Genomic DNA, 21848 nt, shown 5'->3' with positions numbered 1-21848 from the left:
CTCAAGACATGCGTCACGCACACGCTACGCCGAACGCCGTAAGTTGCCAGCATTCGGATACACAGTCGTGATGAATTCGAAGGCGATCGAAGGAGGACTTACCGGTGAACTTCCGAAACTGCATAGCGGCTGATTTAGGAACCGCGAAGGTAAATATTGCGCTGCCTTCTTCCCCTCGTCGGCTTTTACCTGACACAACTGTCATCCCCAATACTAACTAGCCACTTTCTCTGTTTGTGTCCCTTTCATTGCTCTCGTGTGTTCGCGTCCATGTCTCATATTTTCCGTAACAATGACGACTTTGTGCAGAAAAGGATGATAATCTTTTCCACTGTTATTGACTTAACCGTGCCGTTGACGTGCCCACGATTTTTTACCAGTGATGCCCCTACTCCCTCAGAAACAGAAAGACACGATGCGCGCCGTGTCATCATTACCTGTGCGTTGACGAGCAAAAAACGAAGAGTTGTGACATGCTAGCAGCGAGTGACACCCGCTAGAGGAATCTTGATTAAACGAGGCAAAGTATATAAATAAAATGCCTCGATCGGTACCACACCAAGTGCAGCCGGTTTGTACCCACTCGTAAAATAAAGAAAATGGCCAAGTGGCAAGTAGAAATTTGACCACCCGAAGGTGAGAAAAGCTACACAGCGACCCACAGCCAGGAGTGCGGGCCCGGGGAGGCTCCCCTAATCTCGCCTAGGACGTAGCGGAAAGGGTTCCGTCGAAGGGAAAGGGAAGAGGGAGAAGGCAATGAGTTAAGAGAACTGGGAAGGGAATGGGGACATCGAGTTTTGGTTCTGATTCATAGATGTCCGACTTTTTCTCAGGCCTGATCTCTCGCCTCAGGGAGGGAATCAGGCTGTGCCAATTCACGAATTTTGCGGCCCCTGACGGGGTAGGCGCTCAACCACAGCTGCTGCTCGCTGGGCTCCCACTCACGGCCTCCGCGATCGGCTGCCGGCGGCGCGCCGTTGCTGGCACGTGGCACGCCAACTGCAAACTTGTTCTCATCACCCCAAATAACTATTTATAATAACTCTATAAATGACCTCCGTGAAAGTACTGCGTACCAGTCCGTATGCTCGCTCCACGCTTGAAACATGGTCAACCTTTAGTTGATCGCTGGCACACCTTTGCTTCATTTAAATAAGGTTCTCTAAGCTGCTGAGACAAGCCGACTTCATAAAATCATTTTCAAGTCTTATTTCACCTAAACAAAACGCCCGCAGAGGAGGCAAGAGGGATTATGACAGCGAAGACACCCCGCCGCGCAATCTCCGCCAAGCCATTCAGAGGAGCCGGTGCGAGCGGCCGAACCATCGGCTAACACCGCCACCTCGCGGCACGTTGCGGAGTGAGCCGCATTACATTTTTTTGCTGGGGGACGCGCCGAATGGGACGGCCGGAGCAACGGCGCGCCGCCGGCAGCCGATCGCGGAGGCCGTATCCCACTACTGGAGATGGAGAAAACCGAACAGGGGTGGCAGCACTGAACCTCCAGTGACACTCGGTTCCACAGCCCATGTTTCTGGTGGGCGCCCATCAGTGGTAGTGGCGATTCATCGAGGATGTTTTCCACTAAACCGGGTACTTGTCTCATCCTGCCTTTCGCGGTCTCCGGGTGCCGGTAGAACTTTTGCAAATATCTTTAAAGGGGCCACGAAGACAAAATCGAAGTTAGTTTTATTCGAAAGATTTCGCGTTTTATAGTGCCACCAGCGGTGGTCCGGAAGAAATTATTCACGGCGAAATGAATCAATTCAAGCTAAAATTTTGATGCTCGCGCCAAAACGTGTGTTTCAACGACGTTTTCAATGACATCATAAGAACAGGACTTTCAGCTAACATTGGCGTGGAGCAGAGACGCCTTTACTGTTAGTCAACCTAGACCGTGACCTAGATGGGGCCGCCGCACCGCAAAAAGCTGTTTTCTGCCTTTGGTTCGTTTGTGACCGTATTTAAACCTGGCTTGTTTTTTTCATAGGGCAAATAATCGTTTCGTGAAACATGGTACTCGCTTGACAAATATGGTCACGTAAGACGCCATCGCTTGCGTCAATTGGCCAGTGTCGCCTGAGACACCCCCAAAGCCCCGCAGTTGTGAGCATCTAAAGCAAGCATAGTGCGGGCAGTACCAACACCAGTACGCATCGGCGCTTCTATATTTGACAGTGCTTTCGTAACTTCCACTGTTTGCCCCATTATTATTACGTCTAAAAAAAGAATGGGACCTAAATTTAAGCGCAAATAGCTCGTTCGGCAAGCTTGTAAGCTCTGCCTAATTCGCCTCCACCAATCGAAGAGCTAGCTGGTATGATATTATAGGTTCTGTTGCGGGAAATAAGCTAGCTAGTGGGTCGAATCGCTATTCTTTGTTTTCTTAATTATATAGCTTTGTTGAGCGAAGTTTACGTCAAAAGTGGTATCAGTCTGATTCTAACGAGGCAATCTTTTGAATGAAACAAACTTGAATTTTTTCTAGATGGCCCTTTGGACTGTCTATTCCACCCGTAAACTATAGCTCTAGATCTTGTATTCCTACGTTTAGAGCCTTTGTAGAGTCTTTTCCGTGCAATACCAGACACCTTCAGTGTGTTTTTATTAAATTAAGCGTGAAATTACACAGATTTGCTTTAGAGCTGTACGCTGGCACGTAACTGAAGGATTGCGATTCACCTACGCATAAAATATGGTGAAGACACCGAAAAATAAATGTCTAGAATATGGTACTTATTTTCAACGACTTCGTAAATTACCCGTGAATACGTCATACTGAGCGGACGCATTTTCTGATTGGATTTCAGTTGGTTACGTGCTCCCAGTTGACCAAGTGGCTGTGCGTGCTTTTGTCATTTGGACGTTTAGGACGTAAACGGCACCAGTTCTCAGGTCTACCTTTTTATCGTTACTGAATGTGCATAATACGTGCTGGACGGAATGCCGACATCCTTGTATTGTGCGCAGGCATCGTGGACACATAAAGATGCGAAACACTATGCGATACGCAGACATTCATGATACTGTAGGCTCCTTTCTGCTGTCCAACAAAAACACGTCTTTTACGCCGCACCCATTTTGAGCCACGAAGTGCTTCACGTTCATGAACGACTTAATGAGGATGTTCCGTGAGCACAAAAGTAATCTCCTGCAATTGATGTTCACAGTATCGCATTGACACACAAAGGTTAACCTTCGACACGCCCAACCGCAACTAATCAGTCCCAGAAAATTGCGAAGCTGTGCGTGTTGCCGAAATGTTTCCTTGCGAAGACGGGTGAATACAAGTATATAGCTAAGAAACGCAAGACGGAGAAAGTGTTAAGATAAACTTAGACAAAAGCCATTACCTAAAATAATTGGCTCGAATCCATTCTATGAATGTGGTTTGAAAGCAAAGCTGTAAATGACACCCTTGAATTCCCACCGGAGGCTCTACAAAAAATACAACCAGAGATTCTGCCAGCCGTTACCTGCAATTCGAGGGGGTGGCATCCCGAACGCAGGAGTGTCGTCCACGGCCGTGCTAGAGCGGCGGACGGTAGGTAGACAAATGAAGGTGGAGAGGAGTGTTTTTCGAAGGGTGAAACAGCGGAACCTACCCGTAGTGATGTGCTTGCTCGGGGCTACACACCCGCGCGACACAAGCGCAGACTCCGAAACAATTCGGCATGTGAGCGTAGTTATCCCAATTTATACCGATTTAAAGTAGTTAGTTTAGTAAGTTTGAAATATCCGAGTAAACTGGGGAATTTTTTGACCGCTGTTTATAAGAACCAGTCGCTCCTTTCGCTTTTTGTAATACCTGTTAAAACACAACCGAATTCGCATTCACTAATTTCGAAGACGGAGTCTCTTGCGTGGTAAGCAGTGCACAAAAGGTAGCGTTTCTCTAGCAACCAGATGTCTGTATGTGGTCTCTATATTTTGTTTTTCTCGCAATGCAAAGCAATCCTGAACATATATTTGCCGTACTACCATCTAATTCAGTCGAGTCCGGGTTACCCAGGAGGTGCTGCCGAAAAAATTAATGAAGCCGTGCGAAGGAAGCGCTCAATGGACGCGAAGCTGCGCCAGAACAGGCCCAGAACAACCTTCGCTAAAACAGGCGACATAGCCGTCGGAATGGTCCCGCCGACGCGCCCACGGGGAGCTAGTTCCGCGCGCTGGGAACGCTGGGATATCGCCCATTCGCTGCGCCATACACAGTGTGCTCCGTGAAAGAAAACATCCTCCCCACCCGCGTTGGGAGTTTCTTGCCGCGCACGCCATAACGAAATCGTTGGCGGGCAGAGGTAGAAAGCTTTGCTTAAAAAATGAGTTGTACCTTAGTCTGGAAGGTCTTCGTAACTTCCTGAAGAAGGGAAAAAAACGCAGCAAGAGATCTGGAGTCGTCGGCAGCATCCAATCCTAAGGAGAAAAAATTAAGTTTTTTTTTGCGAAGGCACCATTCGTGATGTAATTCATAATTGCGAGAAGGAAAGTCCCTCAAAACTCAATTAGGCATATCCTGGATGCAAATGCTCAGTCGAGGAGACATTATAATGAGCTCAGGGCATCGTGTGTAATACGGCACTCGTTCAGTTTTTCCTGCGCATTTCATCATTAGCCTAATTAGTCAGTCAATGCTGCGAACGTTGCGTACTCTACGGTGCGGACACTGCTGTCCGTTGAAAAACCTTACGAAGGCACAGGTTCGCATCCTTGGGATGAAAAGTTCCCATTCGTGCGTCCGTCGAAGCGCATTATAAGGTAGCAGGTTAGAAAGTGACGATGGTCGAAAAAACGCTTTTGCTCACGGTAATGCACTTTGTTGCTATGGTTTTTGCCAAAAAGCCGGTTTTCAACGTCTGCCGTAAGTTGATAATTTTGCTTCTCTACTCAGACGTCTTTGCCAGTAGTATATTTAAATACGGGTGACGGCTCCTGGACGATCAGTGCTACGTGACTGCGTAAGATCTAAGGTTTGATGGTGCTTCCCCTGTTGGGTAGTTGGTTCACCGTGAAAAAATATTGCCTACCAAAGGTTGTTTTTAAAGAGATGTTCTGTCTTCCATTGTTCACTCGTGCTCATTCTCTACAATGGACCAACCTGTGACTATGAATAGGAACAGTGTTGTGGGCTTGAACACTGAGCTTTGACTATGACAGCCACTAGAAGTTGCACCTTGGCAACAAGAATTGTTTGACCATTCTTTGTGTTAAAATGAACGGAGGCTATTTGATGCTACTTCATGTTTCAGGTTTATTTCAGTTTCTGGCTGCGAAGTGAGTTTTTACTGGATCCTGCGTATGTGCCTAAGCGGCCGGAGTCGTTTATGTTTCGGCCAGAACTGCAGTTTACTTCTGTAGGGCAAAATACCGCTGTAGAGCGGGTTTCTTCCTGTGTTCTAAACAGCCGTAAATGGTTCTGCCCCCCCCCCCCCCCCCCCCCCCCCCCCCCTGTTAAACCAATCTATCGGGTACACGGGGATGCTGACGGCTACTTTCCTCTCAAATGCACTCTGCGTTAAAAGCTTTGGCCCCTGAAACGGAGTTAAACGAAAGCACCAAGATTTATAGCCCGCAGTAAGCGAAACTTTGAAAATAGGTCTACGTGGCTATGACACTGAAATCATAGAATTGAAACACCGCCGCTTCAGCTGCCTTTACGATGAAAAACAAGACGCGCGGTTCTCTCCACGCGAAAAGGAAACCGAAAGTCTTGTTACGCATTCCTAGCCGAAGCATGTAGCTAAAACACTATGCTCGGACATACAAGAAAGAGCGTCTGATTGCTGGCCAAGACTGGTACAAGCAAAATGGCCAAAATATGTTGATCAGTGTTACAGTTCTCCAGGCCTATAAGCAGCTCCGTCAATTCAGTATTGATACACCCGCACTCAATGTATTATTCGCAAAAGGAAACATCGGCAAGCATTTGTAAAAATTTCATTGGTACCTCGGTGTGATAAGTTTTCCTCCAATTAGAAATAACAAACAACCGCAAAGGAACACGTCGTGAAGAGTATTAGATATGCTGAAAACTGCTAATTGCTTGCCATGAACGTGGCACCGAGAGCGGATGAGGATAAAAATTCCGAACGAATTCTTGACGTACGTAATGTTCACAAAGAACAAGTACTGCATTAGTATCGATTAACAACAATGGAAATAGTAAAGTAGGCGGCTACGAAAAGTGCTCAGTTAATTACCCAAATCCTGAAAGGACGTTCTGCCTTAATTGCATGGCCATACCTGTCAGGTAAATCTTTTTAGTCAGCTCGTCCGGACTGTGATTCCCTTTTCTAAGTAATCAACCGCTGTTCCCTTAACCCGGCAGCGAAATTTCCCGCAAGCAGGGCACTGAAATTGAGGGGAGGTTACGAGCTTCACTTTGCCTGTTGGTTGCCGCCTATGAAGTAGAAACGCTGAAACTTCGCATATGATTTAAATTTTCTAGAAACCGTTTGTTCGGGGACACCGAAATGAAGACTTAACGTGCTTCTTGTTTCTGGCGTTGTGAAGACACACTTGTACGCAGCAGGTCATACTGAATTTATGAAATATCGGACACGAATATCAGATCCGCACGTGATAAAGAAATAATAGATACAATAAAATAATATAATCTGTACCTCACAAATGACGCACCGCGAGGCTGTAGCTCAAGACCGTGTAACGTTGCTGCAGTAGCCTCTGAGAAGACGATGGTGGGACCAAGTTTTCGCCGTTCATTGCTACACAAATAAACGAAGTAAAACAAAATTAAATATTTCATAATGTGACGGGCGCTACGAAGTTCGTTAAATGCTAATGTGCGAAAAATTGACTTCGCTGCCGATTTTTATTTCTTCAGGTGAACATTGCTAAGCAAGCTGTATTGAGTGCTTCAGGATATCTGACGTTCCGTATTTTTAACTTGAGCAATTTCAAGATAAGCTATGTCCGCTTGTGTTGGCGGATCTGGTGCCCATGCTTTAAAATTGGCAGATGCGTGCTAAAACAATGCTGAAAATTTGTCTGGTCTATCGTGAATTGAATATGAGAATAACACAGTTGCCTATTTATGTTGGTGATTATTAAAACTACTTTGGGCGTAAGAATGCATTGTTTTCTTAGGTCAGTTTTGAAATAAATGAATAACACAGCTACCATTTTCTTCTAATGATGTGTAAAAAAACTGCTGGGAAAGCACGAATGGGTTGATGGGAAACGTTGAGTTTGTTACCGTTCACCAGAATTATATGAAGCCCTCCTAGGCTCCTGTAACTCCCAGCGGATTGCCTATCTTAGCCAGCAATAGAACAAAAGCAATCGCAAGACGTCCCCTCGGCAGTATGGCATGGGGGATGGCAGTGGTGTTAATTGTAATAAAGTGAATTTAACATGCATCAGAATTGACAGGGTTCTTTAAAGAGCGCATTTTTCTGCCTCTTAACTTTTCTATAGTTTTAAACACCTTGGAAGTTCTACGCCCGACCGTTTCAAAGCTTTGTCAGACATTGTGTGTACATCCCAGCAATACTGATTGAATTCTACCAAATCACTAAATTATTCACGCTAACACTCTCGTTTCTCAGCACTGCCTCCACGAAAGTGCCCAGACCGGCCCCATAAACAGTGGAAACGTGATCATTTGACCGGTACCGTAGAGATTAGGACTGTTATAAAAAGCTAGTCTTGTTGTTCTTTAAGATCTAAATCAAGGTTACGTTTTTTGTAATGTGGCCGCAATGAAAGAAGAGGAAACGTTTGCTGTAGCCAGCTTTTATGCTTCGAAAAACGAAGTTTTGTGCTTCCATAGAAATTACTCAGGGTTCGCAATCACGATAGAAATATTTCTGGGTAAACGGCCTTACTCAACACGATATAAGGTCCCACCGTGGGGCCACAGGCGGCGTTTTAAAATTCAAATGGTACATACTACGGGCTGACGTAGCGCATGAACTTTGACGTGTATGGTACATATGCGCATCTCTTGGTCCTTCTATCCCCAGTTATGGAGCGACCTGAAGTCGAAATATTGGTTAAGTGCGCAAAATCCCACCCCGAGATGCCAGCACCCGTGAGTACTGGATTATGAAGCTGAAGTTTTGAAACTACTCGTTTCTTTTACACACAAACTCACATGCACAAAAACGCATAAACGTATGCTTGGGTGTGTATATGTGTGCGTGTGTGAGCGTATGTGTATGTGCGTGCGTGTGCGTGTGTGAGTGTGTGCGTGCGTGTGGTTGGGCAGGGGCGTGTGTTGTGTGTGTGTGCGTGTGTTCGTGTGCGTGTGCATGTGTGTGTGCTTGTGCGTGTGCGTATGTGTGCGTCTGTGCTTGTGCATGTGTTGTGTGTGTGTGGGTGTGTGTGTGTGTGCGTATGCGTGTGTGTGCGCGTGCGTGTGTGTGTGCGTGTGTGTTCGTGTGCGTGAGTGTGTGTGCGTGTGCTTATGCGTGTGTTGCGTGTGTGTGCGTGTGCGTGTGTGTGTGCCTGTGTGTGTGTGTGTGCGCGCGCGTGCGTGTGTGTATGTGTGTGTGTGTGTGTGTGTGTGGTGCGCGTGCGTGTGTGTGTGCGTATGTGTGTGGGAAGAGGTCTTCTCATACTTCTTGTTCCGTCCATGGATGGTTACCCGTTGCTGATGCAGTCCACTGGATGTCCGTCTTCCGCTTTACAAACTCAGCTCTAATCTAGTTATTTCGCTGAATTTGACGGAGAACAGCCTTCTGCACAAGCTGGTTTTCTGATCCAACACGCTCACTTCCTATTGATAAGTTATACTCCGCTCAAGAAACGTTTGTCTCTTTTATTGGCGCTGCATATTTTAAATTTGTTATCCGCAATACTTGTCGTCACTGCGGTGCCCTTCAAAACGATTTCTCCAAAATACTTCCGCACAATTTACTACAGAACGCAAACTAATAGCTTATGACAAGTTGAGGTGCAAAAACAATATCGGGCTACACGTAGTAACGGTATTTCTGCCGGTGCTTTATAAAGCTACTCTGATTTTCCTCTTGACAGATATGTCTGGTAAAACTTATCCGGCACGATGCTGTGTAGTTACGAATAACCTGCTATTGCAATAAATAATGACGATATGCTGTTACAAATCAATATTTCGAACAGGTCAACTGCCACCCTTATTATGAGGTGTCACATCTGTCAGAACTGTGCGATTTTTTGACCACCCACAGGGTCATTTTCGGTATGTACACCAAATGCAATTCTTCGGACTTGGTAATACTGGCTGCGATACATTTTAATGCCGATGGACTGTACACAAAAAGACAATAAAGAAACCGTGAGGTGCTAGACCTAGGGTTTTGGGAAGTCATCTATTGGTGCTTGTGTAATCAGTACACATTCCTATGAATACATATCAAGCAATACTGGCGCTCGTTCTGTGCACATCCTTATATCGTCGTAGGTATTTTTCTGTGTGTTTTTTTAGTTTCACGATATTAACTGGCTCGTCTGTCACTACGTCTACAGAACTCCTCACTAAATAAAATGCTCCGAGCGTGCTCACAAAATATAGTTAAGGGCGGCTGTTGGTTCCTTTAAGGCCTCTTTTCTTCTTAAAGAAAAGTGATCTCGTACAGTTTATAAACCAGTTCGTGAAGCTGCTGAGAACTGTAATTATGAGATGCTGCAATTGTTTAAAGTTCACCTAACTGAAATAACCTATTGCTCCATACATGCCTATTCTGTTGTTCGGCGCACTGTGCAAGCACTTTTACTTTTCTTCAGGCGGTTTTACTTTTTTTAATAACCCTATCTTTTTTTTTTCCAGGTCATAGATCACTGGAACGCTCAGATAGCTTTGTTTACAGGAATGACAGACGTAGAAGTTATTTTTCTTGTCTGCAAGACGTCACTTGATGCTGGTGAGGCACTGGTATGTACCGGAAAAAAATCTGGCTAATTGCTCACCTCCAAGCAAAAACTTAAATAAAACGGCTCGTTGAATTCACTGTGCTTAACAAACACTACTAAAAGTTGCGCACCGAATGTCATACACAGTTGCGCCCATGTAAAGACATTTAATTTCGGACATTTTTGTAGGGCATTAAGATAGAGCGAATCGCCTATAATTTTGTATTTCTACCATCATATCTCCATACAATTGCGGTCACCTCCTATTTTGTTCCACGTGAATTCCTCATTTCGCCAGTAAAGATCACTTCTTTGCTTACTTCAAGGCGACTGTCAAGTTTCAGGAGTGCTTTGCTTTTATTACTTGTGGTTATAGGAATGGATTTGTGAGCATTTTTATCTTTCTCACTGGTCTACGTAGTCCCCAAAAACGACACAGTTGTTTTTTAAAATTACTTCAGCTGCTTTTAAGCAGATTAGTACATGGTACCAACGTGCATAAATTGATTAGTAAGCAAGACTAGTGAATTATGGCAGAAAAAGTTGCAATATGGCGCAATAACGTATGATACATTTTTCGGATATGAAATGACAAATGTGCGGAAAGAAGTACGGTCACAAAGGCTAGACAAAATGGAAATATTTCAAGACTAGACATAGCTTTCCAGGAAAAATTCTACGTTCTACGGTATATTTCCTAAATGCTTGAACCTGCCCTATTATTTACCTGTGTATTAAAAATTCGAATTGGCTTTGTCTCAGCACTGGTAAGATATTGTCACGACACCAAAGACGACGCAGTGGTCTTGAAGGAAAACAAGTTTATTGGAGCGAACTTGTGCTCCCCTAACAACTCAAAGAATACACAGGCGGCGAAGCAGGAGTAAGCAAAGTGACGTATCCGCAAGCGAGCGTCGGCGATCGCATGTCGCGGCGTCTGCTCTGCAGGCATTTATCTTTCGGCGCAAGTCTTTCTGCAACCATCGATTCACATCCAGAACATTGTACATCGCAGCAGATTATTCTGGGCTAGCGACGTTAGGGCGAAACAGTCTGCTTATCTGAATGATAGCCCGTGCGGCATAAAAATAAGGAATGGAAGCCGCGCTTTGCTTGGAACGCAGATAACACAACCGGGCACGGCCCGGCAGTAAAAACAAACAATAAATAAGCAAGCCCATACATGGTTCGCGGCATTACCCCCCTCTAAGAGTGCATAGACCCGATGCTAAAATAAAAGACAATCCGAACAAACAAAAAACTCCCAAGCATTTCCCCGAGGGTGAACATGGTTAAGTGCGAATGCACGGGGTGATGCTATGAGGGGGAGTAGAGTTAAAATCCGTTGGCATTCGCCCGTGAGCGCGCGCGAGCCGACCCACGGAGGTCTGGCAGTTTATCGCTGCATATATAGGGGGGTACGCCGCCCCGAGTGCGCCGAGCCAGGTGGCTGAGAGAGGAGGCGAGCGCAAGGAGAGAGGGACAGCGGCGCACGGCAGCTGCAGCCGAGCGAGGGGGAGAGGAGAGAGTGTGACGTCACGGTGGAGAGAGAGGCGCGCGGCAGCTGCTGGGGAGAGGAGGCGCGCTGTGACGTCATACCATGACGTCACGGCGCGAGGAGCGGTGCGGGGAGCGGCGCGCACCCGCGCAGCCACGGCGAGGAGGCGGAGCGAGCGCGGTCACGTGGTGAAGTGACGTCACCGCGCCGTTGCTACCGACGCTCCTCTCCGCTCCACGCCGTTGCTAGGGAGAGGAGGACTGCGGACGCCGCCGCCGCCGCCGCCGCCGGCGGTGGAAGGTTTGGGGTCGCTTATAAAGTGCATTCGCACTTAAAAAGAAAGTCCGTCATCTTGCATAGTAAGGTTTCAAGCGAACCACGTGGACGACTTCGGGCCGCGTGCGTTGTCGTGCTGTTCCGGAATCACCATCGGGGATCACCTCGTAGGTACGTTGGCCGACACGTCGTAGAATCTGGTAGGGCCCGAAATACCGTCGCAGAAGCTTCTCACTCAGTCCGCGTCGTCGGATGGGAGTCCAAACCCAAACACGGTCCCCTGGGTGGTACTCGGCGTTTCGGCGTCGGAGGTTGTAGCAGCCGGCATCCACCAGCTGCTTGTCCGTTGTACAAACTTGAGCGAGCTGGAGGCCTCCTAAAGCAAGCTGAAGGTATCTTTGGACGTTGGCGTTGAGGTCGTCGTCTTCTACGTGAGGAAGCATGGCGTCAAGCATCGCAGTCGGCATTCTTCCGTAGACAAGCTCGAACGGCGTCATTTACGTAGTTTCCTGGATAGCCGTGTTGTACGCAAACGGGACATACGGGAGCACTTCGTCCCAAGTCTTATGTTCAACGTCGACGTACATTGACAACATATCCGCGATTGTCTTGTTCAGACGTTCTGTTAGACCGTTCGTTTGGGGGTGGTACGCCGTCGTTCTTCGGTGATCTGTGTTGCTGTAGCGTAAGATTCCTTGCATCAGCCCGGCAGTGAAGGCCGTTCCGCGGTCCGTGATTAGGACTTCCGGGGATCCATGTCGCAGCACAACTTGGTTCATGAAGAACTTCGCGACTTCTTGTGCAGTCCCCCTCGGTAGAGCGGCGGTCTCCGTGTAGCGCGTCATGTAGTCTGTCGCTACGACAATCCACTTGTTCTCGGATCGTGATGTAGAGAACGGGCCGAGAAGGTCCATTCCAATCTGTTTGAAGGGCCTCGACGGGACGGCGATCGGCTGCAGAAGTCCGGCGGGTCTTGTCGGTGGCCTTTTTCGTCGCTGGCAGTCACGGCAGCTCCGGACGTAGTGGGTGACGTCGGATGTAAGGTAGGGCCAGTAGTACCTCGCCTTGATTTTTCCAATTGTGCTAGCTGTGCCGAGATGTCCGGAAGATGGGTCGTCGTGGCACGCTTCCAAAATTTCGTCACGAAGATCTGCAGGGATGACAAGGAGGTAATTCGTTCTCGTTTCGGGGCTCAAATTTTTCTTCACGAGGACGGAGTTTTTGAGGCTGAATGCTGGTAAGGTTCGTTTGAAGGCCCTAGGCACGGCGACATTGCGTCCTTCAAGGTAGTCGATCATGACGCGTAACTCGGGGTCGGCACGCTGTTGGGCGGCTAGATCGCTCTCCGTCACGACTCCGAAGAACGCGCTGTCGGCATCGGAGTCTTCAGTTGGTGAATCGACGGGGGCACGGGACAGTGTTTTCTGCCGGGTTTATGGACAATTGTAACGTCCAATTCCTGCAGGCGCAAGCTCCACCGCCCAAGGCGGCAAGAGGAGTCCTTCAAATTGGCGAGCCAACACAGCGCATGGTGGTCTGTCACAACCTTGAATAGTCTACCATACACGTATGGGCGAAATTTTGAAATGGCCCATATGATAGCCAGACACTCTTTCTCTGAGGCAGAGTAGTTTTTCTCCTCCTTCGATAGACCACGTCTGGCATAGGCGATTACATTTTCGCAACCGCTTTGTTTTTGGGCGAGGACGGCACCCAAGCCTATATCACTGGCGTCAGTGTGTATTTTCGTTTCGGCGTTTTCGTCCAAATTAGCGAGCACGGGCGGGCTTTGCAGGCGTTTTTGCAGCTCGCAGAATGCTTTTTCTTCGTCGTTTTCCCAGCTGAAAGGGGTGCTATCTTTCATCAAGTGCGTGAGCGGCTCTGCAATGCGTGCGAAGCTTGCGACAAAGCGCCGGTAGTATGCGCACAATCCGAGAAATCTTTTCACGCCCTTCTTGTCTTTCGGCCTTGTGAAGTTCGCAACGGCTGAAGTTTTTGCTAGGTCAGGTAAGACTCCCACGGCGTTTGCGATGTAGCCCATGAACGTGAGTTCCTCGTACGCGAAACAGCACTTTTCAGGCTTCAACATTAACCCCGACGTACGAATGGCCTCGACTACAGACTCCAACCTTGCGAGGTGTTCGCCGAAAGTCCGGGCGAATACGACAACGTCATCGAGGTATACGAGCCAAGTGTGCCCCTTCAGGCCAACTACCACAGTGTCCATGACTCTTTGAAACGTTGCTGGCGCCCTGCACAGCCCGAAAGGCATCACGTTGAACTCGTATAGGCCACCCGGGGTTATAAATGCAGTCTTCTCTCGGTCTCTCTCGTCCACTTCAATTTGCCAGTAGCCGGTCTTCAGATCCATCGCTGAGAAGTACTTCGCATGGCAGAGGTGGTCGAGGGCGTCGTCGATTCGTAGCAGGGGCTACACGTCCTTCTTGGTGATTTTGTTCAGTCGCCGGTAGTCAACGCAGAACCTTAATGCGCCGTCTTTTTTCTTCACGAGTACGACCGGCACAGCCCACGGACTTTTCGATGGCTGTATTATGTCGTTGCTGAGCATGTCGTCAACTTGAGTCCGGATGGCTTCCCGCTCGTGTGAAGAGACGCGGTACGGTGACTGTCAAGTAGGTCGGGCTCCATCTTCGGTTATAATTCGGTGCTTCGCTAGGGGTGTCTGACGTAATTTTGAGTTTGCCGAAAAACACTCACTGTAGCGACGGAGCAAATCCAGTAATCTGTCCCGATTTTCTTGTGGGAGCGCCGGGTTCACGACGAAAGATTGCGGCGGCTTGGAAGCATCTGTGCGTGCGCATTCAAAGTTAGCTACCGGGATTACTTGAATTGCTTCTTGCGTTTCCCCGAGGAACGCAATTGCTGCGCCCTTGTTTAGATGCTGGTACTCCTCGGTGAAATTGGTGACCAAAACATGGGATTTGCATTGCTTAAAGCGCGCAATGCCTCTTGCGACGGAGATACCGCGGTTGTGAAGCAACCTTTGACCACTCTCTATGGTAGCGTCGATGTCAGGAGCAGCATCCTCACAGTATACGGCGATCATCAAGCGTGCGCGGTGTGGCATGGTGACGTGATCGTCGGCGATTCCCACAGCAGCATGGTGATCGGGGTTCGGCTGCGGCGTCGGGGAGTGATCGAAGAAAAACGTTTTCGACTTGGTCTGCAGATCAATTATAGGGGCGTTGTCCGTTAAAAAGTCCATTCCGAGAATTACGTCCTGGGAGCAGTTACGCAAAATAACGAGCTCAGCAGGGTACGTGGTGCCGCCTATGGTGACGCGTGCTGTGCACGTTCCACTTGGCGTTACGAGATGGCCTCCTGCTGTGCGTATATGCGGACCGTCCCATGTTGTCGTGACTTTCTTCAACTTCGATGCGAATGAGCCGCTCATTACCGAATAGTCGGCTCCCGTGTCGATGAGGGCGACTACGTCAAAGCCGTCGATGGACAACTGGACGTCGGACGCCGCTTTCCTCGAGTTTCGGGTGCGTCGGGGCGTTGTATCTCGGCTTGTACGTGTTGACGGTCGGGCACTATGCGTCGTCATTGTCGTCGTCGTCTTCTCAGCGGCAGGCTCTGTCATCTGGGGTACGCGTCGTGTCGTCGTCGGGTTCGGGAGTCACGTCCAGGTTAGAACGAGTCGTTGGGCTGTGGTTACGGTGTTCGGTGCGGCCATGCGTCGTTGGAGGGCTTTTGTTTTTTCGCCGTTGCGCAACTTCCCCCCCAGAAGTTGCTGCTTTTAGTTTCCCCCGCGTGGACTGGGGGACCTTCCACGTGAGAAGTCAGCGGTGCTACGGCGGTTTGGGGACTGGTACGGGTAGGGCGACGGCGAACGGTTGAAGCGGGCTGGTCCTCGGTTGATGTTGTACTGGTATTCGTCGATTTCAGTAGGGCGCTGTCCGGATCGGGGGCGTGGTGCGTCGACGGAGAATCCTCGCAGACCGAGCCTCTTGTAAGGGCAGCGACGGTAGATGTGGTCGGCCTCCCCGCAGTGGTAGCACAGCGGGCGATTATCGGGCGTTCGCCACACGTCGGTCTTCCTCGGCGTCTGGTATTGGACTACCGGAGATCGGGCGGGCGACAGGGGACGGCGGTATGGCAGGGCCTCTTGACGACGGATTGGAGCAGGGTGGGGTCGACGAAGAGCTGCGGAGTAAGTCATCGCTTGTGGCTCACGGTGTGCTTCAGATGGCGTAGAAGCCCCCAGTGCCTGTTGAACCTGTTCTCCGATGATGTCAGTCAGAGAAGCCACTTTCGGTTGCTGCGCTGTTGGAAAAAGCTTCCGAAGCTCCTCCTTGACCACTGCTCGGATGGTCTCGCGTAATGTATCGGAACGTGCAGTTGCGGCATCGATTGTCTCCGAGAACAGCGCGTTAACAGGGCGGTCGTACTGCCTCGTTCGAATTTCGAGAGGCTTTTCCAATGCGGCAGCCTCAGACGTGAATTCAGCCACCGTTTTAGGGGGGTTGCGGACAAGCCAGGCAAAGAGATCTTGCTTCACTCCTCGCATTAGAAACTTGAGCTTTTCTTCAGTCATTTCGGTGTGCGCGCGGCGAAATAGTTGCTTCATCTCCTCAACGAAGATCACTACCCCTTCGTTGGGGTGCTGCGTGCGCGTTTCCTACAAAAGTGCGGCTCGTTCTTTCCGCACGACGGTAGCGAATGTTTTAAGGAACTCGCTTTTAAAGAGAGTCCAGTTGGTTAGCGAGCTTTCATTGTTCTCGAACCACGTTCGGGCTGTATCTTACAAATAGAAGAAAACATGGCGGAAAATTTCTTCGTAATCCCGCCTGTTAAAGATGCGGACGCGCTCTACTTTCTCCATCCACTCCTCAGGGTCCTCTCCGCGGAGATCCGCGGAACGATGGTGGTTCCCAAGGCTGTCGCAGGACGATGGCAGGATTAGAAGCGCTGGTCATGGTGGCTGCGTTAATCATGGTGGTTTTCACGTCGTCTTCTTTCTTCATGTTGTCCGGAAGAAGTCCAAACTCTGGTTGAAGACCTTGCTGTCGGCGGCTGATACGAGTTGGACTTGCTTGTCGGCTTGACGACGACTTAGGGTTCATGTACCCCGCACCTCCACCAGATGTCACAATGCCAAAGACGACGCAGTGGTGTTGAAGGAAAACAAGTTTATTGGGGCGAACTTGTGCTCCCCTAACAACTGAAAGAATACACAGGCGGTGAAGCAGCAGTCAGCACAGTGACGTATACGCAAGCGAGCGTCGGCGATCGAATGTCGCGGCGTCTGCTCTGCAGGCTTTTATCTTTCGGCGCAAGTGTTTCTGGAACCATCGATTCCCATCCAGAACATTGTAGATCACAGAAGATTATTCTGGGCTAGCGACGTTAGGCCGAAACAGTCTGCTTATCTGAATGATAGCCCGTGCGGCATAAAAATAAAGAATGGAAGCCGCGCTTTGCTTGGAACGCAAATAACACAGGCGGGCGTGGCCCGGCAGTAAAAACAAACAATAAATAAACAAAGCCATACATGGTTCGCGGCAATATATTAACAAAACCAGGCGGGTGTGCTCGTCTTGGCCGTCATATAACGCTGCTATAGTGAATTAGTTGTCCTGCGCAGTAGCCTACGTTTGAGAAACGTCCGCTCAAGAACTTTATAATCGAATTGGGATTGAATCCGCGTCGTTATTTTTATTGGCGTTTTTGTTTTAATGACAAGTGTTATTTGAAGTAGGAGTAGTATAAAATGTCTTTATTTAGAAGACAATTGGATATTTGTTCAATTTGTAAGCGAACGACATTGTGAGCATTTATGAGTGCGGAGAATTCGTACAGTACGCTGATGACACCAGCCTGTTTGTTTATGCAGATGATGTTGTCGAATTACTCACGCGCGCAAATGCCGTTCTAGGTCATCTGCTTGAATGGCCTAGCCGAAATCCATTTACAAAACACTTAAAATTCTGAAAGCCTATTGCTTACTGCCAAAAATAAACTCAAACCTGCGATGGGTGATCTCATTTTGGGTACGTCCTGCAAAATTATTGCCAATAACCATAACGTTCTTGGTGAGATAATTTTCCACCGCATGACTTGGTAAGTACGCTCATATAGACCATTTACCTGCGAAGCTATACCGTGCAGTTGGTGCGATATATCGGAGCATCGATGTATTTGCTACCTCGGTGAAACATCAACTTTATCATTCCTTGTTCTGACCCCACATGAACTACTGCACGCTAGTGTAGGGGACGACTACTAAAACGAATATTGATAAGCTGTCATAATTGAAAAGAAAAATCCACTCGGTGCATTCACAGCATGCCATATCTTCACCCCACTAAGCCATTATTTCTCCAACACGTAATCGCTACACTAAAGCCGCTTTACAATTACCGCCTGCTGCACCAACTACATTTCTCTGCTGAGTGGTACCCACATTTGCTCAGTAAAATGTCACATGTAACGCTGCGTCAGGCCACGGTGCCCATGAGACGATTGGCACAATATATCATTCCTCGTCGCTGGACAGACATCTTTTATGGTCATTAAAAAACAGAGCGCCAAATATCGTCATAAACACGCCACTTAAAATATTGTGGCAGACTCGCGCGTGGTGAATGACGCATCCTCTGCCTCAGTGAGCAATTAGGTTAGTTGTCATGTCAGTATTTCTTGATGTCTCAATGAATTGTTTCTTTCTTGTTTCTGGTTGCCAAGAATGAGCGCGAAATTTCTCTCTACGGTATTGTAATTCCGCTTTATGTATTTGGATATACATTTCTGTTTCACACTGCCTTACCTCACTTGCGTGTTGTATCACGTGCTTTTTATGTATGGAATTATTTGCGTGATCTTGCTCCCGGAACGTAATTTGTTTTCTGTGTTGTTACACTAAATCTCATACCAGAGGTTAACGTGCCGCCATGTGCTGTTTTTTGCTCAAGTACCACGGCTACATGGCCTCGTCAATCTTTTGTCACAGCTTTATTCCAGAGAGCCCTCAACATTTTACGCAATGTTGAAATAAATTGGAGTTTATTTGGTGTGCTTCTTTAGTTCAAGAGACCAAGCGGCCATTTGGCACTCTCTGCCGTAGTAGTCAGTGGTTGGTGGCTGTCAGTTACACCTATTGTCAGGGAGGAGAAGTGTGTCGGGAGGAAAGAGGGGAGAGTATGGAGTTTTGTGCACATGCAATAATGCATTTGGTAGTGTTCCTGCTAGAGAAAAAAATGTGTTCTGCAGGGTAATAAGTTAGATCTAGACGATACACCCAGGGGCGGTGAAGGGAAGTGTTTGTGCGAATTCTGCAGGGTGGTTTATCAGTTTTTGACAAGTGTGATTGCGGAGGCGGGATGAATTGCTTAAAGCAACTGTGATGCTGGCTTATGTATTGGAAGGTGACAAAGGTGGACAGTCCAGAACATCCTCAGTCGCCTGGGACGAGAGGCCGTAGTGTGCGGGTGAGAATAGGCGCTGCGCGTCAGTGAGGAGTAAGCTAAAGAATTAGTTTTTTGTGTTGAATAATTTTCATTTTTGCTGTTCCAGTACGATGAGTTTTCTACTAGTCACGTAAGTCAGTCCGTTTTCTCTGTGAACACACTAAATACGTGAAATTGCAATGCATGTTTGTCTTTTGTAGCAGTGAGTGGTATCCCATCGATAGAGTATTTATGATGCATGCCATATTAGTGCAAGCAATAGGCTAAACCGGATTTTATACTATTGGGCTTAGTATCGATAAGGTATCGATAAGTAACGACTGCCTTATTAACAGTGCTTGAGGTGGTCTTCGCCATTGGTCTCTGAAGGTGACATGAATCGTGTGCTTTGAAGGTAAAACGAGTGTATAAATTGAAGCCGATAACTTGAATTCAGCAGCTTGAAATATCCCACCGGAAAAAAATTCACAATAAAGAAATCTTTTGCCAAGACATTTTCGCCCAGCATTTTTCTTCACTCACTATAAACACCTGGGGCGGGGCAGAAAGCTTTACTTTGTGCCCAAAACAGTTATTCCTGTCATAACAAGGTTCGTTCGCATTTTATCGCGGAAGTAAGCAAGTATCATTAAAAAAAGATGAACAAACCAGTGACAGAACTGCGAATGTCTCTAGAGAGCAATAGAAAACAAGCGATTTGCCATATTAATAAAAAACAATACCAGAATTGAAACCCATTGCATGCCTACGGAATGACCACGTAATCAAAGTAGCATGTTACTGTCGTTCGTTATTGCCGGTTTTGCAAAGGATAGCAAAGTCATTCGTCTTTACCGTATGTCTTCATTGCGGGCAAGTAAATTACTCCAGAACGGTGTTTCAAAGTATAGAAAACCGATCAGTTCCTGCAGCGTGCCTGCATTTCCGCAAGGAATGTATTTCTGAACTGCTTAGTATAAGTATTCTTTCTTATGCCCCAGCTTTTTTTTTTTTTTTTTGCTATGGAAAGTCGACACATAATACGTCGCCACTGATAGTACAGGAACAATTCGAACGATGAGAAATTATTATCAAACAAACCCCAGCTTCAAGATTCTCAGAAAAATTTTATTATTTCTTTCCAGCCTGCGCACAAGAGTAAAATAGACAGCATCATCGCGGGTTGTTACGAGCAAGCAACTGGACAGAAAATTGGCCAATAAAGAGTGCGTTGTTTTATTCTTTCTTAATGTGCGCGTTTTTTAAATAAAAGCCCTGAGTAGGGAAGCCAATACATCTTCTTTAAAGGGACACTGAAGTGATTTGTAAACATTGCGGGATTACTAGCGCAAATTGTAGTTCGGAGTCCGTAGGCATTGTTTCGACCACTCTGGCCGCGTTTACGCGAATTTATTTGGTAGAAAAATCAATTCGAAAATGCTGTCCTCCTCTCTTTACGCTCGCCCATTTTCTGTGGCGTTTTCGTGTGACGTCAGCAGGAGATGAGCTGGAAAATGGCTGCGCTACTGCACGGTTCGCCGACCAGCCGACCTACCGATCGAGTCAGTCGGCCCAGCGTTTCGTCCGCCGGCCGCCGACGGGTCGTCGCTATTCGCTCGCTCAATTGAAACTAAGCCACAACACCTTTGTGAATGAAAGAATGTGCCTTTCCTTACTTTGTTAGTTTGTACACTGTGTCAAACTCAGAGTCCGGGTCGCTCCACACAAGCGCTGCACAAGTGCACATGCGACGCTTCGCTGACTTTACGATAGTAGGAAAATCTAAGGCCAATTGAAGGCGGGAGAAGAGTCAGCGAAGTCAATATAGGTACTAAGAAAATAAAATCACCTGAAACTTTTACCGTACAGCGCCAAACTAGGGAGCAGGAAGCACTTTTTGCGTTGGGTAAACAAGCACAGCGGTCAGCAGCACGACCGCACATCTGCGAACGCTTTTCCGTCAAAGAAATGCAATTGCTAGACGAGAGATATTGTGGAAGTTTGGGGGACACTTACTGCAGGAGTGATATACAACAAATAGTCACATAAAGTACTTAAAATGCTTACAATAAATAAAAGTGTAAACTGGTCATACATTATAAACCTTATATATCCAAACCCGCCAGCGCCTACTGTCATGCCGTTTCTTGGCTGTTCGATTTTCTTGGGAATACTTGTGTCAAGTAAATAGGAAAAAGTTGTATAAAGACGTGTGTGATTTAGTCCTCCCTGAACCAATGTACCGATTGATTTATAGAGTAGGTAGGGGTAAAGATGTGCTTAAAAGAGTTAAGCGTATGCAGGTACCCCCTAGCGTAAAGACGTTTTTCTTCAAACTGCATACTGGAACCCTCTCTGTTAAGACGTGGATGGCAGAAAAAGACTTGTTCGTTCCATGGGGAATTGACTGTATCATATGCAAAAAAGCTGAAACTATTGAGCATGTATTCATCGATTGTTGGGATGCTGTGTTCCTGTGGGATGTGCTCCAACGAACTCTGAAAAAGGATCTGCCTGTGGATGCCCAAGGCATACGGTACTCGCCTGTTGAAAACGAGGATGGTATGCCTTACGACCTGATCATGCTTGTTGGATTGAGCTCTATTTGGAAAGAAAGAATGACCGCAAGGTACTCTGACATCGATGCGCGAAGCGCGAGACAGTATTTTAGAGAGGCAATGAGTGAATACGTGGAAAATCAAAAATATGTGTCGAATCCGCCCGAATGTCTTGCAGACATGGAATCGTTGGTACACCTAAGGGACTTTTAAACACATGACGTCAACCAAAGTCAGGTTGACGGCTGTCTG

At 47.5% G+C, this 21848-nt stretch overlaps 1 protein-coding gene across 1 annotated transcript; it reads left to right on the top strand.

Moving 5' to 3' along the window:
* The first annotated feature begins 4683 nt into the window (after window positions 1-4683).
* LOC144178077 (uncharacterized) lies at window positions 4684-20270 on the top strand. The gene is made up of 5 exons (XM_077705603.1): window positions 4684-4858; window positions 7983-8050; window positions 9770-9874; window positions 19166-19189; window positions 20184-20270. The coding sequence occupies exons 1-5, from the start codon at window positions 4777-4779 to the stop codon at window positions 20259-20261; spliced, it is 357 nt and encodes a 118-aa protein (XP_077561729.1). The 5' UTR covers window positions 4684-4776; the 3' UTR covers window positions 20262-20270.
* The last annotated feature ends 1578 nt before the right edge of the window (window positions 20271-21848 follow it).

Source organism: Haemaphysalis longicornis, unplaced genomic scaffold (assembly GCF_048455015.1).
Source record: "Haemaphysalis longicornis isolate Haplotype H1 unplaced genomic scaffold, Haemaphysalis longicornis Haplotype H1 scaffold_4, whole genome shotgun sequence".
Lineage (NCBI taxonomy): Eukaryota > Metazoa > Arthropoda > Arachnida > Ixodida > Ixodidae > Haemaphysalis > Haemaphysalis longicornis.
Note: the sequence above shows the minus strand (reverse complement) of the source record. Positions and strands in the feature narration are given on the sequence as shown.

Excerpts from the sequence above, each read along its gene's own strand:
- LOC144178077 (XM_077705603.1), top strand. The coding sequence starts at position 4,777 with ATGGTCGAAAAAACGCTTTTGCTCACGGTAATGCACTTTGTTGCTATG. Across the intron at positions 4,859-7,982 it reads GCCGGTTTTCAACGTCTGCC|TTATGGAGCGACCTGAAGTC; the intron begins GTAAGTTGATAA and ends TTCTATCCCCAG. Across the intron at positions 8,051-9,769 it reads ACCCCGAGATGCCAGCACCC|GTCATAGATCACTGGAACGC; the intron begins GTGAGTACTGGA and ends TTTTTTTTCCAG.